The sequence below is a fragment of the Carassius carassius genome, chromosome 9, assembly GCF_963082965.1.
Source record: "Carassius carassius chromosome 9, fCarCar2.1, whole genome shotgun sequence".
Taxonomy (NCBI): Eukaryota; Metazoa; Chordata; class Actinopteri; order Cypriniformes; family Cyprinidae; genus Carassius; species Carassius carassius.
Window position 1 is genome coordinate 23,659,379 of NC_081763.1, and position 19,847 is coordinate 23,679,225.

Here is a 19,847-nt window from a genome sequence, read left to right on the forward strand (position 1 = left end):
CCGACCCAGGTTCAATGCCGGAATCAATCCCGGGACGTGATTGCTTTCACACAGAAGGCGACCCGGCAATGTTCCGGACAATTTGCCGGGTCCGACGTGCAGTGTGAAAGGGGCTATAGAGAGCTTAAAATGACAGTAGAGGTAAAGGGGAGGAGAGAAAGAGAACAGATGATAAGAGTATGAGAGAGACTGGATGAGGTGGGTGGTTTGGGGTGTCACCTTATATCCCTGAATAATGCCATTTTGGGTCTCAGCAGGGGGTGGCTCCCACTGCAACTCCAGCTGTGTGGATGACAAAATGTTGATCTGGATGTTCTGAGGGGCCACGGAGGGGGCTACGAAAGAGCAGAAGAGATACTGTAAATACACCACACAGTCAGTCTCTCCAGCTAACCACTATAAAATACATCAACTGTGCCCTGATAAAATGAGAAGCACTTCTTTGGTGCCAATACCCAATCTGGAAGCATTTCACATGCTTTAAACCTGTATGACATTCTTATTCTGATAAACACAAAAGAAGGTATTTTGAATAATGTTGGTAACCAAACAGTTGAGGGTAGCCATTGACTTCCATAGTATATTTTTTTCTTTTGTGTTCAACCGAAGCAAAAAAACTCATACAGATTTGGAACAATTGGACGATGAGTAAATCATAACAGAATTTTCTTTTTTGGGTGAACTATCCATTTAAGTCCGTCGAGATGCAATGTGGAGAATAAATATCAGATGAACACTGACTCCAGCGTGACTGCCGCCCTCTGTTGTGTCTCTGTTAAATGTCATTCATTAAAGGGGTGAGGAATACATAATCCCCATCCGTCATAAATCACAGCAACAGATGCAGCTTCCTCAGACAGCAATCATCATAAAAATTAAAAAAGCTGATTTAATAAGACCAAACCTGAACTCCAGGAGCATGACAACTTGTCTATTTTAGGCGCTTTCTGAGTTTACATGTAGTAAACAGGCTGAATCATTTATGAGCAGGAATGAATTACAGCTGTGGAAAGTGTAGTTCAAGAAGGGCTTGCACGAGAGAACTGACTGAATGAGCTGTTAAAATAAAACACAGACAAGCTCAGTTCCAACATCTAAGCTAGCTGTCTTGCTCTCTACACAGGCAGCATCCTAACCTAAACTCAACATTTCAAGTGAGATTTGGAACACTACATATAGACGACACCACTATATGTCATAACACTTTTCACATGAGGTGCACTGCCAAATGATGTATTATACACTACTGCTATACTGTTTTACACAATAAGTACTGCACTTATTCTTTGCACGATGTACTCAACCATCTAGATAATGAGGTCTAAAAGGTTATTTTGTCATCCAGTATTGGAGTCTGATAGCCCCTCCCCTTTGCCTACGTAATGTAACCTAGTCCTGCGGGAAAAAATGCAGACTTGGCAACCCTAAGTATGGCTGTTGGGATGGCAGAAGGCTTTAAGGGCAAAGCACCCTTCACGCCCGCTCTCCGCCTCTCTTTCCCAGCCTTCATCTTTTGATCCTTCTTAAGAGTATCTTCAGATGTAGCCAACCTGACGTTAATCAGAGGGAAATTCATTTGTTTGTTTGGCTCCTACCCTCCTGCTGCTGGGAGTAATCTCCACGCCTGGCCCCTTCTAATGATGCTGTTAATAACCTGATGTTGATAACCCTGCCTGCTCCGCCAGCTGCTTGAGTTCTTTATGACAGATTCATATTTACTGCTTCATTAAACCCCTTATTAGAGGAGGCCCAAAATGCTCCAAAGAGGTAAAAGAGGTAAAAAAATGCACGCACACATCCTGTCATGCCTAAACTCTCACCATGACTGCTTTTATTTATACTGTGGCACTACTACAGAAATGCTACTATTCCATAATAGTAATAGTAATAATCTTTGAAATGATTGGATAAAATGCTAAATTGTGTGGCAAGCCAGAGCCCTGAAAACAGCCTCTCTGTGCAGTGTCAGCCTGTTAGCACGCCTGGAGTGGAATTAAACAGCAAAAATGACAGTTAGCATTTGTAACAATTTGCCTGTGTTCGATACATTTAAGCATATGTTTTAAATGCAGACATAATGCATCTATTTGCTAGCAGCGGGAGGATTGTTTTTCCACTAAAGGCCCTTTCATTGATCATATGAGATGCCTTACGTGATATAGATTTTTTTCGGGCTGTGTAGGTGATAAAGATCCTTTCTTTTTTGTGGTGTACCCAATAAAACTGCACAACAATTATCAGTTTTCCGTGAAACAGTTGAAATGTCATATCTGGTTTTCCTTTTTTGGCAGCTCATTAGTTGAAAAGCTCGGCTCTTCAGCCAAGTAGCTGGATATTATTCAAGTCAATTAATATACTGAAAAAATATTGTTTTTAGTAACAAAACAACTTAAACTCCAATTGAAAAGCACTTGCAATTCAGCAGTGCAAGCTCACAGGAGCCTGATTGTAAGTTAGGGAAGAAGAGAGAGCTAAACCAACCTTCAGTACAGCTTAATACAGCAAATTCATCTTTGAGCACACTCTTTATTCAGCCATCTTTTCATATCTGCAAGCACTCCAGATTCACTGGATCCTTTTTGCACATTATCCTCAAGTCCTCTTTAAAAGCCCCCTGAAGTGCCTTGAAACAAGCAGCGTTATTCTATGTAGTGGCATCATTTCAACTAAAAACAGGAAGAGGGGGCGGGACATATCGATCAGCCCTGCCCCCTTTTTAAAACAGCCAATAGCATGTTTACATCGTCTGCTCAGGCCAGAGACATTGATCTCAGTAAAGCCGCATTTGACAGCCACAGTCTAATAGATTACCCTCTAGATTCAAAATGAAACTCTTAGTTAAACAAAATAGTTGTCATAATCATGCTGAGGCTGTGTAGTTGTAAAAGTTTTTAATATATGCATACTCGCGCACATGATCCGCTCTGTGCCATCGCATCTCTGGACCAGAGCCAAAGTCAGACTGTGTGCCCTGCTGTGGTTCGCGTGACACAAAATGAAACCAGACATCATTTGAACCAATCGAAAGCATATTTATCATCTACACTATGCACTACGAGGCATTCCCTGCACTTTTTCCACTACACTGTGGAAAAAGTGATTGATCTCAGCGTCTATAGTGCAGGAGGCGGGCGCTCCGGATTCTAGAGAGCATTTGGTTGGTCAGAAGATTTGATGGCAAGATGAAGTATGATGTGACGTCCAAATATTTTTGAGCCGTTTTCAGAAGAGATAAACTGCAAGCTTTGAATGCTTATATCTTCCAAATGCTAATTTTGTCACTGTTTTGTAGCACTCTGCTTTATAGATAACCTTAAGACTAACACATTAATGCTAACACCCAAAAAACTTTTGTTTTTAAGCCAAATTTCTTCCAAACCACACTCAGATCCCCAAAACTACATTTCAGTACTAATCATGATAGTATAGTGTCAGACAGCTATAACAGCTATTTGATTAAAAAAAAAAAACCCAAAAAAACAACAATCCAAAAAAGTCAAAAAATTGATTCAAACCCAGTCCTTTAGGTTTGTTTGTGTTTCTGTCACATTACGCAGCTCTGCCCTCTGTCCTTATGTTCCCTCTTCATGCCACTCCAGTATGGGAACACAATTCATATCTGTCAACTCATGTCATGCCTTATTCCTTGAAGGACTGGAGACAGAGTGCATGCTGTCCCGTTACTGGAGATCATTACAGCACATGTCTCCATCGCAAAAGGAATATCCATTGACAGTGGTCATCACCACATCTGTCAGGGTGGAGCAGCAAAGATGTTTTACTGCTAGTTTGCTCTCTCATTAAACTGGTTCTCGGGTGGAATGATGCCAGAAAAGCATGCTTGTCTGGATTTGACAAAAGTCTACTCTGTATTAGAAAAAAAACAGTTCTCAACATAACCACTGAGTTATGTTCTCAAACTGTGCAAGTTCAGAAAATGCAAGATACAATCCTGTTAACATCAAGGCTGAACAGTAAGGATGGCCTGGATGAATTATGGGTCCATTTGAAACTGAATATTATATTTTTTCATCACAAGTGTCTTTATTCATTTGTAGCAGTAATGGTATCACATATGTGTTTCAGTTCTGGACAGCAGGTCCGGCAGCTCGTGTCTCTGGCAGCATCTCTTCATCACACGCCAGTAAATAAAACTTTGCGTGCCATAGTTTAAACAGGACTTGCGGGAAATGTGCATTGATAAACCGTTATTAAATATGTCACATGATTTATTTTGATAGGTTAACTGTTTTTGTGGTGTTATTAGAAAGCACTTCCGCAGCGTGTTCTTTACATGAGAGAAGGACAAAGCCTTTTCTACTTGCTGCAATAGAATAAAATAAAATAAAAAAATAAAAGCAACAGCTACTGAGGGACTACATAATCCCAAACAAAGTATTTATTTCAGCAACATTTTGATAGCAATGTGTAAAGTGCCCTTCATTTTGACACAATCACTTACCTGCTTCTCCAACAAACACCTCTACCGGAGCACTTGGAGGGCTTTCACCAATGACGTTGTAGGCAGTCATCACAATTTCATAGCGCCTGTATTTCTGCAGCTCTGATGAGAATTCAAAATTACAAACAGAAGAGCCATAAGCATGCTTGAAAGACACATCTTGGCTTTGAGACAGCAGACACGAAGAATGAGAATACATCTGGGTAGAAACAAAAGCATCTCTGAGATAACCACCTACTGTTCCTTATCAGTGTGGATACAGAACAGTTTGGGTGTGATCTTGGAAAGAAATGGCATTACTCTATCCGAACTCTTTGAACACTATTGATGAGACGGTACATGGGAGACCGAGAGCACATGCAAGTCTCAGGCGGTGTGCAATGGGATTCACTTTGAGAATATCTCAGGGCCAGAATGTTCCTGGTCAGAGTAGATGGATTAGAAGAAGAACCTTGTTCTCTGAACAGGAAGAGTATTAGGGATTACACACTTTGCCAAAGGGAGTTTGAATATTTTGGACTTCAAAGCAGACTGATGTAAATGAGAAAGATGGCTAAGTGAAACTTACGCGTTAGCTCGAATTCTGTTAATGAAGGATTGCTGACAGTCTTCACAGTGCTTTTGGCTGTGGAGGGAGAAAGAGCAAACGATGAGGAATACATTACTGGAGAAGCAGCAGAGATGGAAAAGCACAAATCAAAGGGATATTTCATCATGGCAGTAAATCTTTGCTTTTCAAAGTTGCTCATCACACACTTCTCCAAGAAATTGATGAAATTCCACAATGCTCATCTTGTGCTCCAATCAAACCCTGCTAGAAACCAAAGCGTGCCAGTGATTAATGATTCAACAGTCAATATACAGTATTAAATCAAAAGATGGGGTGCATTAGGGACCTAATAAGATTTTTTAAAACTTATACTGATCCAGCATCAGTTGGATACAATTAAAGAAAAATGTGACTGGTCAGTCCTTTTATACAGCTCCTTTTGAGTGCTGTAACATAAATTAATATGCTTGGGTTTGTATATGAAATTATTTCAGACTTTCTGAAATATCTTCTCGTCAAGCTAAAGCACTTAAATTTTATTTACAAATTGGCAAATAAAAATAAAATAATAAAAATTAGAGGGTGCCTAAATGGATAGAAACAAAGAGCTCAGGGAGGGACTGAGAATTCAAATCGATCGTTTTTAACCATATTTTGAAATTTAACCATATTTTGAAACTTACCATACAAATTTTTGTCATTTTTATTTCATCATTTAATATTATTGGAACACTGAATATTGTAAAACTCAACAAGTAATATCACACAATATTACATAAATCATCAAAACCACTGCTAATACTTGCTGTTTGTGCTATTGTTTTTCCCACGAAATATGTTATTATGTTATTATAAATATAGCTTTTCATAAATAAAATGGATACCATTATGATTACCAATCAAAATAATATTCACAAATGTTTTGCTTCAAATATTTTGATGAAGAAACAGCTGGGGTATTTCTGAATAAACTGCCACTTTTTCATCCCAGAAGTGCAGAGCAATCGCAACAACACATGTACATTGGTTTAAAATAATTTAAATATGAGTTTAAATATCACTTTACAGTGATGCTGTGGTAAAAAATGAATGTTATCTTTTAAACTGTAATTCAGTGTATTAATAACTAGATGGAAGAGGAAATTCTTTGTTTCATGTGTCAAATGATCTGGAAGATTTTGTATAAAATTTTTGTATTTGTCCGACAACACACAATGAACAACAATCATAGGCACATAAAAACATATTGGCACAATAAAGTAACATAAATTCACTTGACTTTAGAAGAATGCTCCAAAAAGTGACGGGGACCTTGTTTCTGGAGCTTCTGGAGCACCTGCTAACTTTACAGTGTAAGGTGTTAAACCAAATAAAGCATAGCTCTGGTAATTTCCTCTTGGCATTTAGGGTGATGTCAGCAGGGAGGCACATTCAGCACCTAACAGACCTCAGATTTTAACATGTAAGACAAGTGAAGTGCAGATATTGCACTCCTGCCCTGGCCGGTTCAGAACATAGGGAAAGGAATTAAACACGCCTCTTTGCTCGGCTGCTCCGGGCTTGCGCATTTAAATGCTGTCAACACTGCTGAGCACAATTTGTCAAAGGAGATTTAGCAGCCGGATCCGGGCTGCGGAGAGAAGAGCCCGTTGTTGTGCTCTGTGCTGTACGCTTGAGCTCAAACTCATGATTACGCACCTCACACAGCCTGAGCGCGTAATGAGTTCACCTACACTCAGCCACCCGTCACAAAATGATTCTTTAACTGCAGGGAAGACGAGCATCCTAACTCTTTGATAGCACTCAAACTCGACTGACTTGCGCAATATTCAGCTTATTAATGTGAATTTCATAATTTGCCATTACTAATTGTGTCCCAGTTTAATTTCAAAACTCAACTTACTTTCTGAGAGTGTAGCTGGAAAATACAATATTCATCTTTGCACAAAAGCGCACGTCAAAAAGGTGAGTAAAAAACGTTAAGGAATTCCTTTTTTTTTTTTTACTGGATGGGTTAAAGTGTTCAAAGAATCACTCAAGCTATAAATCAGACCTGCGTGCAGATGTTTCTGGTTTAAGGGGAGAGCCACCTCCCGCTAGTTACCTGTCAGTTCGGTGCGCAGCAAGGAGCTGTTGATGGACCGCTTTGACTCTTGCGGTGCGCTGTCATACTGAAGCTCGCGGTAATAGAGCCGATAGCCCACCAGAACCCCATTCACACTCTCCTCCTTGGGCGCCTGCAAAGGCACAGATTAAATTAAAGGTCATTTTCTGCTAGCTGTTCTCGTGGTCCTTATTAAAGCACACCCTGATAAAAAGTCGCCCCGGCTGTAACTGACAGACAGCGTTGACTGATCTCCCATCGCGCGTCCATCAAACGGATAAGATAAATAAAAGATGAGGATTTAATTTCTGAGTCATTCAGTCAGTGGGTAATTAACAACGCTCAGAGCAGAGTGTAATCAACTCGGCCTACAGTTCTGCTGATAAAACAGACAGCAATGAGAAAATTCGGGACTCATAGGTCAGTGAATAAAGGTTTCAGCTACTAATTAATATCCCTTCAGACTGCAGGATCGCTGTCGCGTGTGGGTATTAATTATCCTGGGCTTGGCGAAGCCCTTTGTGAGCTCTGTAAATGTGTGGGTATCAATAACGCATGTCATTAATTTATGCAAACCTGCACGAGGAATACTAAGTGATGCAAGGCATGCTGCTCAAAGTGAGGAGAGGCTACCTATTGACAAGATCATTAAACAGAACAGGGCTGTAATTTCACTGGTGATGGCCTGCAAAATGTTGTTACTCTTCTCAGGCTGGAGCCGGTTTGTTATCTAGCCATCAGATAAACATAAATGAGGGTCAGAAGTTCACTCAACCTGGAGTGGGCCGGTATAGCGTACCTGCCACTTCACAAGCACAGACGTTGTCGTGGAGGGTTTCACGGCTTGAATTGTGGGCGCTTCATCAGGAACTGCAGATATACAGAAAATAACATTTGACAAGTTCGCGTAAAATACAATGTGAAATTCCATTGCAGAATAGTTCTTAGTTAAGGAAATACTGTTATTTTTATGTTGTTACAAACCTGTATGACTGTATTGTACTGTACTGTATAAGGCCGTTCTTTTAATATATATAAGGACTGGTGGTGCCAAGCTCAAAAATAACAAAAAGTGCCATAAAAGTACCATAAAAGTGGTTAATTTCACCAATTGTAAGATTTCTTTCTGTGAGAAACAGACAAAAAAGGCTTTTCACACAGCGCTAAACCCTGGTTATTGTTGTTCTTAAACCTGCTTTTAGCTCTGACTAAAGAAATGTTCCACTCTTGTGATTTAGTTGCAGGGTTTGCAGCACTTTTGTACCTTTAACCCTGCAATGCAGTATTAGAATGTTGTGGCTAGAAATTTATCAATAGACACCCAATCACGTGCCCCACAGAGTAGAGTCATGAAAACACTGTGTGTCCTTTCACTCTTAATTTTATAGTCTGAAAAGTCCAAACCTTGATAGCAGTTGCCAATGTATATATATATATGTGTGTGTGTAAAAATATGCACAATGTTAGAAGCTTTGTAAACTGGTTGTGTGCTACGTTTGGCCAATCAACGATACTGATACTGTAAATATGCAAATAAGAACATTAACCCAGGGTTTAGGAAAGTGAAAAAAGTGAAAGTGACGTGACACTCAGCCAAGTATGGTGACCCATACTCAGAATTTGTGCTCTGCATTTAACCCATCCGAAGTGCACACACACACAGAGCAGTGATAACAAACACACACACTGTGAACACACACCCGGAGCAGTGGGCAGCCATTTATGCTGCGGCGCCCGGGGAGCAGTTGGGGGTTCGGTGCCTTGCTCAAGGGCACCTAAGTCGTGGTATTGAAGGTGGAGAGAGAACTGTACATGCACTCCCCCCACCTACAATTCCTGCCGACCCGAGACTCGAACTCACAACCTTTCAATTGCCAGTCCGACTCTCTAACCATTAGGCCACAACTTCCAGAATTTACAGAATTACAGAATTTACTGTTACTGTTAACCTCATTATTATAAGGTATTATAAGGTAATGAGCTGTGTGAAATGTGAAGCAAGATAACCCAGGATTCGGTTTACCTGGGGTTTAGAATGACCCAGAGTTAACTATTGCAAGTGTGAAAAGCCCTAATGTCATTATTTACCAGTAGCAAGTTCACTATTTGTAGACTCTATCTTTTTTTCTAAGGTAAATTTTTAGATGTATAAGAACTGAAGATAAACATAAAATGTTAACTGCAAGAATAAAATAATTCTTAGCAGTTCTGACTATTAGAAAGTATAAACTGTACTAATGTAACTTTGTATATATACATTCATACATATAAAACTTTCCCACAGACCTAGCACTCTCTTGTGGCCCAGAAAAATAAGTCACACAGGTTTAGAATAGCATAAGGGTGAGTAAATAATGACAGAATTAAATCAGTTCCAAGACAAGTAAATGGTGTAGATAAGACAGTAGCTCCTCTACGACTTTTATTTGAATCAATATCGCATCAACCCAAGCCAGTAGATACAACACACTGATTATTACTCACCATCTTGTAAAGTGGTAATAGCATCTGTCTCTTGGCTGTACTTGCTGTCTCCGACGTCATTAGTTGCCATCATTCTGAGCTTGTATGAAGTGAAGGGTTTCAGCCTGAGGGATTGCACAGCTCGTGAACTCATATTGGACAAAGACCTTTCCCATCACAAATGATGTGGCTCAGCAGTGCATGTATGAACTAGTATCTATAAATGTCATGGACACAATCCATTGAAGCCCAAGGGCACACGCTGGCAATTACAGAGTTTTATCTTAAAGCACTTGGGGCAGAGAGGTGAGGACAGAAATAAGACACGAAACACTTCATATCGGACAGCTCAAATAAAGACATGAGTGCAGCATATAGTATTTCAAAAAACAGAAATATGATGTGAACAACTGAGGTGATGGTAAACTGTGCGGTCTAATAGGGCTGCAAAATTAATTGGAAAAATAATTGCGATTCCAGCATAAAATAAGTATTTATAATAAGGTTTAATTATATTATTTAAATGATAAAATACATTTATATTATTATTTGAATAATATATTTATATTTTAAATGTATATTATTATTATTATTATTATTATTATTATATTCTACATAAATAATCACAATTAAATTTCAGTCAACAGTTACTATTTTTGACATAACTTCACAACCATACTGCCAGTTAATGTGAAATAAAATATAATTAATTAAATATAATATAATAAATAAATAGATAAAAAAATCTATTAATAATTTTATTATTTGAGTTATATAATTATTTATACATAATTGCATTAGAATATTAAAGGATCAACAATAATCAACAATTACTTGTATCATAATCGCACAGCCAAACTGTCTAGCATTCTTCAAATAACTCAAAAAAGTATAATAAAAATGTATTAATATTATTTCAATTATATAACATTAATAAGTTCAATTATTATAATAATATAAATCATTAATATACTAATATACTTCATAAATAATTACATCAGCCCTTCTGCTTAGCCTTCTTCAGTCATTTTGTGTTGAAAAACACAGGCACAAAACTGTCTGGGATTGAGACTAAAGGGAAAATGTGGAAAATGTTTTGCTTTAATTTCTAATTTGTTCATTTCCCATTTACCCAAAACACACTCACAAGCCAATTGGGCTCATTAACGAACTAAACATGTCGTTTAGGTCTAATAACCGATCTCTGTCGATTGAGCTGAGTTGCACAGCACTTTCCAAAACGAGGGGGCTTTCTGCTACTCGTATTGCTTGGTTAAAGGGAATATTTTTCCCATGATGCCCAACTCCTAAAAGCCTCCAGCTGGTAAAGACACAAATCAGACCTGAATAATCCATTTAGCAACAATCTGGCTGTTTAAAAAAGCACTCAAAAGCTGATGGCTGAGAGAGTTTTCAACTGAGAAAGGGACTCATTATAATCAAGATGAGATGGCCCTCAGAACGCGTATAAAATACTATTTGACTGCCCATATAATCATAGCTGCGGATCTGACATAACTCACATGCAAAAAAGCTGGAACGCCTGTAGCCCAAGGTACTGATTGTTTCTCACTCTCTCAAATTGGATCGAGTATCATAAATTGCTGCAGAAGAAAAAAGGCACCAATGCATTTAATAACACTCCCTCCATACTGCCCTTATTGTACGGCCCTCATGAGCCTTTGAAGCAGCGGAGAGGGAAATCAACTCTGTAAGGGTACTGGAGCCCCTGGTGCTGCTGTTTGGGAGACTTTGGGGGAGGGGGTTGAAAAATGGCAAAGGAGCTCACCTGTTTACTTCCCAGGAGGTATAATTGTGGTTTATACTGGAGGAATGGGTGAGCCAGTCTCTGTTGGGTAGTTCCCGTGTCTGCAGGGTGAAGTAACGGACAGGAGAGGAGCCGTCCCCTCCAGGCACCCACTTGAGCTGTAGTTGGCGCGACTGCACATGTTCCTGGGGCACCCGCAGCTGCCGTGGAGGCTGCGGTCGCTCTGATGGAGGAGAGATATATGTGAAATGTGAGTTCAGGGGTCAGGCTGGTCTTGCTGACTGTTCTTAATCATGGGACAGGACTCTCCTACTCATGTGTGCATCAGTCAGCGGGTCTCGCCCTGGCCTCTCCACCCCCCACCACCCGTGTGACACACAACTGCATAACCTCATCGATTTTAATGGGAGAAATCAATACGGAGAGGCATAATTGTTTATTTAAAGGTGCACCATATCGACTGCCATTAAAGATGCAGATCATGTGCGATGAAAGCTATCGAAAGCCATGACTGCAATGGCCTTGTCCATGCAGCGTTTAAAAGCACCGATCGAGCAGCTTCAGGAGGTCAAAGGATGATATGTAATCACTCCCATCTTTAACCTAAACTATCTGTCTGTCTTGAAATTGATCCGCTTAATACCAGTATAGCAGTTGGGCTGCATATCATGACTCTATTCATGGCAAAGAACGATTGGATCATTTGTGAGCATTTCAATTTAAATATATGCTTAAAATCAACAGAAAACAATCGCAATCCATTTTACTTCCGTAATGTGACTTGGTTTCTGAATGAAATACCATCTATTTTTATACATTGTGAATTGTTTGGACCATGGAAAGTAGCTGTTTCAGAATGCAGCCAGACTTGAATGGGAGTTCTCAGTCTACTGTGGATAACTACTTTCCTCCCTTTCTCATCCATTTCTGAAGTCAATTTTACCCTTCATAGCAATTCAGTGTATCCCAATAGTAATGCTTCTGTTACAAATCTATTGTTCGCTATTACTGACAAACTTTTATTATGGTTCAATACATTAGTTGTTGATTGGATGAGTGCAGAACATAATGTGAACTTGCAGTCAATTGTTAGAAATTGTGAATGTGTTTGCATCACCTCTGATCTCAGTAGTTATAACCACAGCTTGTGCAGGTGTTCCCCAGCCCTGCTCCGTCTTGGCGGAGATGCGAAAGATGTAGGCCGACTCCGGGGTCAGGCTAGAGGCGGTGAACTGACAAATATCAGGGCCCACCTCTACTGTGATGAACTGGTTGGGATCCCCAGAATCCAGACGGTAAGCTACCTGGTATCCTATAAAACAGTCATTAGATCATCTGAGGTGAGTCTTGATCCTCCGTCCTTCTCATGTCTGAGACTTTACTCTAAAAACGTAAGATCTTAAGCTGACATCAAAAGTCTGAATAACATTTCCACAATCTCTGAGAGTCGTTTTCAGTCAGGCATGCTTTTGAGAACTCAAAGTACAAATGGAGAGAAGGAAAATGTCTCTTCAAAAAGCCATTTGTAGTTGGGAAACCATCTTTAGAAAAACAACAGCAGGTTTATAAGACGGACAGCTTTAAAAAAGGCTTCCATTGCACTGGAAAATCAGGTCTATCAGCATCTACTTTAAATTTGGCTCTGGTTAACATCTGCATGCATTGCTTCCCTTTACGGCAAAAAGACTCTATTCAAATAAGTCTTTCATCAAGGAAGTCCTCTGTCTTGCCTTCACTCTTTATATCAAATTTAATCCAAATGTCAAATTAAATCCAAAGAGAAAAGGAGCACAAACAAACCTGCATAAAATAAAATTTGTTTGTGTTTTACACAGCACCATAGATACAGCTCAGGCACCCCTTCATCGACACCAAACAAGAATTAGGTTCTTTTAACTCGTTTATACTGGATTTTATATTATCATTAATTACCATTTATTAAAACGATTCACCTAAATTAAATTATATTGAAACAGTTTCATCAATAGCTGCCACTCAAAATGAAGCAGAAAAGTACAAAATCAGTTATTTTATAATTGTATTTAGTTTGATATTGGTTGGAACATTTGATGGGACAAAAACAGAAGGTCCATATCTTTCATTACGAGGTTGAAACCAACACTGACAGAAATCATTTTGCTTTCTTTTCTTGAATAGGGACCAAATGTGGTAAGCTGTTAATTACAAAAATATTATTTAATTATTTGAATAATTTCACACCCCTAATATTTACACAGTTTTTGCTTTAAAGGTTTAGCAAAACAAACAACGAGTCTTCTGCTTAGTTCTTTATCCCTGGTTTAGAATCATTGTTTAACATTACTAAAATACTAAAATTAAAAATGAACTAACTAACTAAATTAATTAATAGTGTAATATATAAATCATATTAAAATATACAAAGTATATATATATATATATATATATGAGTATACTGGGAATCACTGTTTAACATTATTCATATTAAAAATTGTAACTAAAACAAATCAAATAGTGTAGTGTTGAAATTATATCTAGATATAGATATAATAGATTAATAGATGTTGCCAATCATTTAAAAATATATAAAGGGCTATATAAATCCCTCATTCATTAATTCATTAAAATACTACAAATTAAAACTGAAACTAAAACTAAAAATTAAAAATAAAAACAAATCAAATAAATATATGTGTTTTTATGTTAAAATACAGAATGTTTAAGGCCCATTAAAATGCATGTATTCCTAACTTAGAGATTGAACAGGCATGTTTTGACACAGAAGTGCTGTTCTAGGTCTGCTGAATTACCATTTGCATCATGTCCCAGGGAATGACACGTGTTGCAAACCTCAAGCAAAACAAATGATAATATTATCAGGAAGCATGTTGAAAATGGAATGTGTGGGCAGAGCTTGGCCGTGGGAGAGACGGGACATTATTCAACTGTCTATTTATCTTTCGGGATGCTTGCACTGCATTCTGGCCACCTTTGTCCCAGTGTCCACTTCAGCCATGAGTGGCAGTTGAATATTACATACATTCATCCCCAAACACACACACAGTTCCTTCCATGTCAGTGTCTATATTTCTAGAGATACGGAGAGTACCATGGGCAGAAAACAGCCCTTTTGCTCATCGTTTGTGTGGCTCCTGACCCATGCATTGTTTATTAGGGCTTTGCTTTTGGGAAGGCGTTTCCACTGTCAGGGCATCTGCCCATGTGATTGGCTAGGTTACCACCTCACAAACTCCAGCAGCTCTATTTTCCTCATTCATTGCCCAGTGATTACCAGTCCTGCAGCGGCCAGCAAAAACACTCACAAGGGCAGTGCCTCAGCAGAAAGGGCAGGAAAGCCCTGTGCTCTGCCACTGTGCTCTGCCACGGGTTCTCATCAACACTGGCTTTCAATGCATTTCCTTTCTTTGGGTGCCTCTTTTTATTATGGATATTCTATATATATATATATATTCAATGCATATCCTTTCTTTAAGATGCCTCCTTTTTATTTTGGATATTATGAAAGCCATTTGTATAATAAATTTATTTTTGCAACAAAACAAACAGAAAATAATGTAAAACTATTTAAAAAATGTTCATTCAGTTATTTTATATATATAAAAATAATATATAAATATATATTTTACTTTATTTTTTTTATTTTTTTGGTAATGAAACAATAATTGCACACACACACACACACACACACACACACACACACACACACACACACACACACACACACACACACACACACACACACACACACAAAACAGTCACTGCATCTCAGTAAACTCATTCTTATCAACATCTGCTTTCAGTGCATTGCCTATCTACTAGATGCAGCAAATTAGAGGCATACCCCGGAAATCTCGTTCCGCTCTTTCAAAGAGCTCTCTCTGTGACTTCAATCTACATACACAGCATCTCTTGATCTGCTGAAGTATGACATGGAAACAGAGTGCAAATTAACACAGTGCGGGCAGTATGTTTGACTGGGAGTGCTGCGGTGTTGATGTAATTAACCAGGTTCCGCTGGCGGGGGCTACGTCTGCCTTTACATCTATTTAGCTTATGTTCACAACACACGTCTGAGCTGTTCCGGTTTGATTTAGCATGGCATTTTCTGTGCAGTTCCTTTGTCAAACCCTTTTTTTGTGTTTGAGTGGGAGAGCTGGAGTCAGATTAAGTGAAACTATTTGATCTACTGCAAAATCCAAAGCAAACTCCCATTCACAGCTACAGACTTTAACAGTCAGGTTTGCTGGTGCTTCTGGGAACACACAACACATTTTTTCAGCAGCTTTGAAAATGGCATTACATTTAGGGTTTGCTGTAAATAAAAGTCTCTGCTCAAAAATCCAGCTTAAGCTGGTAGTTGTCTTTTTTTTGTTGTTGTTGTTGAAACATGGTAGCTGGTTTCTCAGTGATCTAAACTTGCATTAGCTGGTGCAAGATGGTGGACAAAATGAGAGAAGCATTGTAGAGAGACTTCCATACTTCACTTACAAACATTTAAATATACTGCGCTGACAAGAGATGTGATAACCAAAGAGGAGTGAATATGTCTCAAATTTTGGGCTGTTTTTCACACAAAGCAAGCATATGAACTGCAAACAAATCATTGCTTTTATTGTCCTTTCGCAGCTTGACAGTTGCAATCGCCATCCTCTCATGTCCTTGTGTTCAACGGACAGAGACACATGATTGTGAGTAAATGAAAGGAGTTTTAGTTTAGGAGAACTAATTCTTTCATACTGCTACTGCTACAAAGCAGCCTCTCTTTAATATAATCTACGGAGCCCCGCACATGACATGCAGGAAAAAATATTAGGCTAAATCGTGTGCACGATTTACTAATTCGTTCCCTCAATGTACTAAAACGTGCACACGATTAATATTGCGTTCCCTCGATTTACTACTTCGTTCACTCGATTTATAAATTGTGCGCTCGATTTATTAATTCGTTCCCTCGATTTGCTACATTTTTTTGTGTAGCTAATGATCGGCTAATGACAATGATAATGATTTAGCAGCTAGAAACCAGCTCTCATGTTCCAGAAAACTAAGCTATAGTATCTTAAACTGCATTTCCTCACATGGATTTACAAGACTTCTAGGTAAACAGTCATGCTGTGCCACATTGCAGACTAAAATTAACCATCCATAAACTTTCGATCTCATTTTTCTACAGTATACACACGATCACAAAGTCCCAATTTTTCCATCATCAAAATGCTTCAACTGGCATAACTGTATTCATAATTAATGCTTGGTGAATAGGATTCTATCAACAAAAGTCTATCAGTGTGTTTGGATCTCATCTTTGCATCGCTGAGATTGAGTGTATTCTTTTCTGGTGTGATTTGCACAGGCAGCATGCTTTGGCAGGCGGCTATTCTGAGCTTCATTCACTTGAGGTGTTTGTCAGACTAATCTCATTAAAACACAGGGATTTTCTCCTCTCCGGTTCCTTCTTCCCGTATGAGGAATTAGTCTCAGGTGCACAGTGACATGGCTTCATTCACAAAGCGGAGGAAAGAAATAAGTATTAAAAAGGGCTGAAACTAATTTGGTGAAAAATATATTCAAACTTTAAATTAAAAGTACAGTTTATTAAAGAAGTTAATTCATGGTCATCCAAGGCTGCATTTATTTTATCAAAATACAGTTAAAACAGTAATATTGTGAAATATTATTAAAAATTGTAAACTGTTATCTGTTGTAATATATTTTAAAATGTAATTTATTCCTGTGATGGATGATGTCATTACTCCAGTCCTCAGTGTCACATGATCCTTCAGAATCATTTTAATATGCTGATTTGCTGCTCAAGAAACCTTTCTTATTATTATCAATATTGAAAACAGTTGTGCTGCTTAATATTTTTTGGACACTGTGATACATGTATTTGGAATTATTTAATTAATAGAAAAATCAAGAGAACAACATTTATTTAAAATATCTGCAATTAATTCGTACATTCCTTTTTGAAAGAATGTAAATTTCTTACTGTGACTACTAATCAACTGAACGAGTGCTTGCTAACTAAAAATATTATTTAACAGTAGTGTAATAATATGATAAGAATATGTTGGGAAAAAGGCAAAATCTCAATTTGTTCTACATTTAATTTATTCAGTGTATAAGAGAAGGAATTTACCTATTATTTATCTTACCCATAATTATGCCATTGGGGTCCACAGGAGGCTGCCAGACCACCCTCACTTCTGTCAGATGAACCTCCGGGAACACAAGTCTCATTGGTGGTCCGGGAACTATTGAAGGGGAAAAGGAGAGGCCAAAGATGAGATTTTTTCATTACATGACTCTTGCAGTAATTACACCTATACACCTTACAGAACTCATAAAGCTTTCTTTTGAATTATAGCCAAACATCACGCTCAAATCAGATTTAACAGAGGTTATTTAGCTTTCAAAGCAGCAGCAGCCCCCTGAGACAGCCTCTGAAATGGTATTTACGTCAGGATAAGGTCATTATAAAAAAAAGAAGAAAAACAAAAAGCTTTGAAAAGGACAACACCAACAAAAAATGTAACATTCATAATAACACAAAAACATGAGATGAGGAGAAAAAGAGACAGTTATGATAGCACTCAAACTATGGCAGTTTAATGAACATATTCCAGACTAAATCTTGTCAGTGGATGAAGTCAGCTGTAAGAGTGAGCACTCATGTTCCATACACCGCTGCACAGAAATACTGTACACGGATCCGCTTTACCATAAAAATAAAGTGGTTCTCACCATGATTCTACGGTTTGTTTCTACAGTACAGTAGCTGCTAGGACATTGTGGGTGTTTGCCATGGATTTGCTGTAGCCTAGTTTAGACTGTAAGCCAAAATCCGATTTTTGTGCAAATCCAGGTATATATATGGAGATAACACGCACATGAGGAGTCTTTCAACAACTTCTAATGTGCGACTCATGAATTGAGTGCTTTTACTCTGTGTGAATCTGCAATTAAATCATATTTAGATAGTCTGAAAGCCAATGAACTACATGAAATGCGATTTTTGCAAATCCGTTTTGAGCTACATTCATATGTGGTTTAAAATCCTATTCATATTAGTGTCAACTAATGTGGCACACTCTGCTAAGGCACTGGTTCTGAACCTCTGAGGTCATGGGTTCGAATCCAGTGTGGTTAATGTGTACAGCTGTGGTCTAATGGTTAGTGACTTGGACTACTTAGCAGAAGGTCGCCGGTTTGAGTCTCGGTGCTGGCAGAAGTTGTAGGTGGGAGGGAGTGAATGAACAGTGCTCTCTTCCACCCTCAACACCCATGGCTGAAGTGCCCTTGAGCAAGGCACTGAAGCCCCAGTTGCTCCCTGGGCGCTGGATATATAGCTGCCCACTGCTCTGGGTGTGTGCACTTGGATGGGTTAAATGCAGAGCACCAATTCTGAGTATTGGTTACCATACTTGGCAATGTCATGACTTTCATTTTCATATCTAATTTCTGGAAATATGTTTCAGTCTGACTGCTCAGATCAGACCTTGCCTACAGTACAGACCAAAAGTTTGGACACACCTTCTCATTCAAAGAGTTTTCTTCATTTTCATGACTATGAAAATTGTAGATTCACACTGAAGGTATCAAAACTATGAATTAACAAATGTGGAATTATATACATAACAAAAAAGTGCGAAACAACTGAAAATATGTCATATTCTAGGTTCTTCAAAGTAGCCACCTTTTGCTTTGATTACTGCTTTGCACACTCTTGGCATTCTCTTGATGAGCTTCAAGAGGTAGTCACCTGAAATGGTCTTCCAACAGTCTTGAAGGAGTTCCCCGAGAGATGCTTAGCACTTCTTGGCCCTTTTGCCTTCTGTCTGCTGTCCAACTCACCCCTAAACCATTTCGATTGGGTTCAGGTCTGGTGACTGTGGAGGTTGAGGAGTCTTTTAACTTCTTCTAATGTGCGACTCATGACTCAAGTGCTTTTACTCTGTGTGAATCTACAATTAGAAAATCAGTTAATTAATTACTTTAAGTGAGTCACTAATAAACGCACTTTCCTGCCAATCTTTTCAGAGACTTTAAGGCTTACTAATCTAATCGTAGCTCAATAAAAAAACCCTCCAATTTGCTGCCTGCTTTGCTGATATGGCTCTGATTAAATCCAATTACAGGATGTTTAGGTTTGCAGACAAAAGCCAGGACAATCACTCATGTCCGGCCGAAACAGGATGGACATCCTGTGGCATCTCCAACCCCCTGAGTACGATATCTAGGTCCTGGATAAAATGGTACTGTACCATCAGTCCTTTATGAGGTCTGTTCTGGAGGGGAATTTAAAAGGCAAACACACAGATAATTGCTGCCAAGGTCGAGTGAGCACAGACGGGGGGACATGCTGCCCGGGCCCTGTGCTTCCATCATAAAAGTGCGGCAGTGAAATGGCCCGAGCTCTCTGCGTCTGTCAAGGGGTAGCTCCATTTACAGCGACGTTTAAAAGAGACCTGTTATCTCTTATTCAGAGAGCAGCACA

The 19,847-nt window shown here is 38.8% G+C and overlaps 1 protein-coding gene across 6 annotated transcripts in view; it reads right to left on the bottom strand.

Annotated features, from left to right (window-relative positions):
* The window catches only part of LOC132149376 (protein sidekick-1-like), a 285,056-nt gene that overhangs the window by 12,059 nt on the left and 253,150 nt on the right, over nt 1–19,847 (bottom strand). For all 6 annotated transcript variants that reach the window (XM_059558560.1, XM_059558559.1, XM_059558558.1 and 3 more), the window contains 9 exons: nt 17,506–17,604; nt 12,465–12,659; nt 11,369–11,570; nt 9,601–9,704; nt 7,916–7,986; nt 7,117–7,249; nt 5,031–5,087; nt 4,463–4,564; nt 220–335 (listed from right to left, as the gene is read on the bottom strand). In XM_059558560.1, coding sequence (XP_059414543.1) covers nt 220–335; nt 4,463–4,564; nt 5,031–5,087; nt 7,117–7,249; nt 7,916–7,986; nt 9,601–9,704; nt 11,369–11,570; nt 12,465–12,659; nt 17,506–17,604 — 1,079 coding nt within the window. The remainder of the gene's footprint in view (nt 1–219; nt 336–4,462; nt 4,565–5,030; nt 5,088–7,116; nt 7,250–7,915; nt 7,987–9,600; nt 9,705–11,368; nt 11,571–12,464; nt 12,660–17,505; nt 17,605–19,847) is intronic.